This window comes from Helianthus annuus, chromosome 9, assembly GCF_002127325.2.
Source record: "Helianthus annuus cultivar XRQ/B chromosome 9, HanXRQr2.0-SUNRISE, whole genome shotgun sequence".
Lineage (NCBI taxonomy): Eukaryota > Viridiplantae > Streptophyta > Magnoliopsida > Asterales > Asteraceae > Helianthus > Helianthus annuus.
This window is the reverse complement of record NC_035441.2, coordinates 112682277-112686424: the sequence shown is the minus strand read 5'-3', so window position 1 is coordinate 112686424 and position 4148 is coordinate 112682277. Positions and strand designations below refer to the sequence as shown.

At 32.4% G+C, this 4148-nt stretch overlaps 1 protein-coding gene across 1 annotated transcript; it reads right to left on the bottom strand.

The window, feature by feature from the left end:
- Positions 1-1316: 1316 nt before the first annotated feature.
- On the bottom strand, positions 1317-3924 carry LOC110874536 (heavy metal-associated isoprenylated plant protein 31). The gene is made up of 3 exons (XM_022123130.2): positions 3875-3924; positions 3684-3762; positions 1317-1851 (listed from the first exon to the last, which is right to left on the bottom strand). The coding sequence occupies exons 1-3, from the start codon at positions 3878-3880 to the stop codon at positions 1514-1516; spliced, it is 423 nt and encodes a 140-aa protein (XP_021978822.1). The 5' UTR covers positions 3881-3924; the 3' UTR covers positions 1317-1513.
- Between the last annotated feature and the right edge of the window lie 224 nt (positions 3925-4148).

Here is a 4148-nt window from a genome sequence, read left to right as displayed (position 1 = left end):
AATGTGTGGTCCAGAATGCTTCTCAAGTTTCTCAACTAGCCTATCACTTCTCACATGATCCTTTTCCTATATATATATATATATATATATATATAGGGAGAAGATCATGCGAGAACCACCTCTTATTGTGAGAACCGCGAGAACCAATGTGAACACACCAAAAATGCCTAAAAATAGCTAAAAATCACATAAAAGGTTTTTTTAGGTTTTTTTTAGCTTGGGGGGGGGGGTTTAGGTTTTTTGGGGGGGGGGGGGGTGGGGGTTAGTTTTTTTTTAGGTTTTTTTAGGTTTTTTTTAGGTTTTTTTAGCTTGGGGGGGAGGGGGGGTTAGGTTTTGGGGGGGGGGGGGGTTAGGTTTTTTTTGGGTGGGGGGTTTAGGTTTTTGGGGGGGGGGGGGTTGGGGGTTAGGTTTTTTTAGGGTTTTTTTAGGTTTTTTAGCTATTTTAGGTTGTGTTCACATTGGTTCTCAAGGTTCTCACAATAAGGGTGGTTCTCGCATGAGCTCCTCCCTATATATATATATATATATATATATATATTTTAAATTTAAATTCAGGTTAGCCAAATAACTTTTTTTAACCCAGTTATTGAGTCGGATACTTCTTTTGGGTTTTGGGTTCCATCTTAGGGGGTGTTTGGCCTAGCTTTTATTTTTTTGGCTTATGCTTATATTTTAAAGTAGCTTATGCTTATTTTCTTTCATTTGATAAGCTATTTTTAAGTGTTTAGATTAGCTTATATTCTACAAGTTGATAATTAATAATTAATCTTTAGTTGTTTGTTAAGTTATTTTGTATTATGGGAAGGGGTATAATATCATTGTGTGTAATGAGTAAAAAACCATCTTCTTCAAATAAGCTTATTCAAATAAACTAAAAAACCATGTTCCTATAAGATTCTTAAAATTAGCTTATATAAGCTAATAAGCATAAGCTTAAAAAGCTAAACCAAACACCTATTAGTGCTTATTTTGTAAAAATAAGCTAAAAAAGCTATAAGCTTAGATAAAAAAGCTAGGCCAAACACCCCCCTAATGGATTCGGGCTCTTTAGGTTCTATGTTTTGGGTTCTATGTTAATTAGGTGCGGGTTAATTCGGGCTGGGTTTGGTATTCGGACTCATATAAAAAACATCCCTAATATATAATACTGTAAACAATCTAAAGAAAATACATTCTCGATTTAATAATATAAATTTTAATAAATATATTTAAAATTAATAAAATTTAATTGACTTTAAAAATTGTGTAACACGAATAAATTTACTTGACTTTAAAAAATTGTGTAACATGACAAAGGTCGACATGCACATGTATTCATCTTTTAGTCTTTTAGATATTATACATTACATTGTTTTTGACCATGAATACAAGATTCGTTAAAATAATTCACAAACAATACAACTAATTCGAGTTCATGTTTACAAATTACAGGTCCGTAATTTATAAATTACTGAAAATATATCAATAAACAAACGATAAAAAGTGATGATCTCCAAATATTTTGAATTACAAATCACATGATTGTACAAGCATGAGGGTTATCATCACTAAAGAGCGAGGCAGCGGCTTCATCTGATGCAATCGCGACGGAGTAAACCGAGGGGGTGTGGAAGAAAGCATGGAGATTATGTTCTGACAAATCCTTTCGCGATGTCAGATCATGATAGTATTGGTTAGCAATATGAGTCGGATACTTGTAAAACGAAGCAAAATGTGCGTGACTTGGGTAAGGCCATGGCTCGACGGCTTTGCCTGTCCGCTTTATCGCTTTGATCACTTTTCTTTCGTCCAAAGCGTAACCTCTCACCACTATTTTTTGCATCTCCATTTCGATTTCAACTTCTTCCACTCCTTTACAAGATTGAAACCATCATTTTTAAAAATATCTAGCATATTATTATATAAGACAAAATGAATAAAAATATATGTACTACTAGTCTTAGTCTTACTAAGCTTAAAACGGTTAATAGTGTATGAAACAACTTTCTTTTAGTAACATAAACATTATATATTTTCTTAACGGAATTCATTAGGGTGCTACTATTTACACCGAACTTTTTACTATTTGCAGAAAGTGATGTGACATAATTAGTACATATTTGTGTTTTTCTTTTATAATTTCCCATATATAATGTTTTATTAAAAAAAACGAATATGTGTTTTGCGATGTGGTTATTTTTATATGCTTTTTTTTACGTATTTTATAAAAAAAACGGAGCCGTATCAAATTAACGTTTTATAGGTCGTTATAAAATTTTGTATTCTGTTTTTTTTTTAATAAAATTTACATAAACGTAGGTAAAAATAAACACATCGTAAAACCATATTCATTTTTTAATAAAATTTTATATATTAGAAGTTATAAGAGAAAAACACAAATATATACTTATTAACGTCACACCACTTTATGCAAATCACAAAAACTTGTGTAAATAAAATAACCCATTCATAATATACATATTGAAGAATCGAGCTACTTCCATTAATGATAAAGTAACTGATTTCTTTATGGGTATGTCTGCATTTTTCTTACATGCAGAGTAAATGTAATAAATAGACTCGTCAACACTTTTCTGGTGGTCAAATGCAGAAAATGGTATTGGACTTGGACCGGTCTAAGCGCAAGCTCCCATAGGCAATAGCCCAACAGACATGTTTTTTTTTTTATTTTTTTTTATTTTAACGGCCAACAAATCAATTCCGAGCACTTTTAGGGCACCCACTGGACAAACGGAGTACTCCGAGAGTAACCCGAGTAATCCACCACCAATTCCGGGGAAAACCCAGTAACCTACCAGCCCGTAGGCACGACGGTAAATTACCGGTAAAACCCGTTTGGCTCAAGGATCGAACTCAGGTTTCCCTGGGTCTCCTATCACTGCCCACCAATGCCTCACTCTTTTTTGCACAAAATAGGAATTGAATTTGAGTCTTTAAAGAAGAACTCAAATACTCCTACCACTTGAGCTAGAGCTCATTGGCAACATGTTTTATAAGTAAATAGAGTTAACTACCATTTTTGTCTATGCCACTTCAGTCTAGAAAAAAAAATTACGCCAATTTCGTCCTCAACATTTTTAAAACGTGCCATTTCAGCCAAAAAAGATAATGCCCGTTAAAAACATTGAGAACGAAACTGGCGCAAGGCGTTATCTTTTTGGACTGAAGTGGCACGTTTCAAAATTGTTGAGGACGGAACTGACCCAATTTTTTTTTTTGATTGAAGTGATATTTTCCACCAAACCACATGCACGAAAATAGTAGTCAACTCAAGTAAATATGTTTCAGCTTTGTTTCTAGCTTTGTTTCTCTCAGAGTTTCTGAGTTCAAATTAAGGAAGTGAGTATTTTAATATTAACTTGGTGATACTAATATATTAACTACTAAACTGGTTAGCGACATCCTAACTGTACATCGTTCAAAGAAATGGTTGAGTTACCCTACATGCACTCTTCTAAATTTAGGAACAATACAAATAAACAATGAATCACAAAATGTAACACAATGCCGAGCATAATATAACACAATGACAAAGAAAAAAGACAACAAATCGCAAAAAAGACACAATAACGAAAAAAAAAAACACAATGTCAAATAAAAAGACACATGTTCTGTAACAAAAAATTTAAAATTTGCAAGCTAAAAATCGAAAAAACAAATCAATGGGAAGAAGAAGAGCTTACCTTTGAGTTTGAAAAGAGCTTTTTTAAGCTTAGAAGCACAGCCATGGCAATCCAAGTTTGGAACTCTCAATTCCACCACCTGCAACCACCCAACATTATCAAGTTATATTATTTTCTTAATATCATATTTTGTGTTATACGCACATAATTTGCATATGTATTATTGTGTAATAGATAATGGAGATACTTACAGACATGGTTGTGAGTGGAGTAAATACAGAGTGGTTTGGAGTATGACTTACCACACAGAGAGACACCCTCTATAAATATGGGGTCTGAGAAGATGTTCTAATAATACAGTATAACAACGGTTATAATATTTTTAATTTCAGTTCAAAATAATACAAGTTTTAATTTAATACAATAACTTAATAAATAGTTTCTTATATTTGAAATATTTATATTCTAGTAAATAAAATTAGTAATCCAAATTTTAATTCGATCATTTAATCATTGTGAATTGAC

Bases quoted from the DNA above. Each gene is read 5' to 3' on its own strand.
- LOC110874536 (XM_022123130.2), bottom strand. The intron at 1,852-3,683 runs GTAAGCTCTTCT...AATCTTGTAAAG, and splicing joins AGCTCTTTTCAAACTCAAAG to GAGTGGAAGAAGTTGAAATC.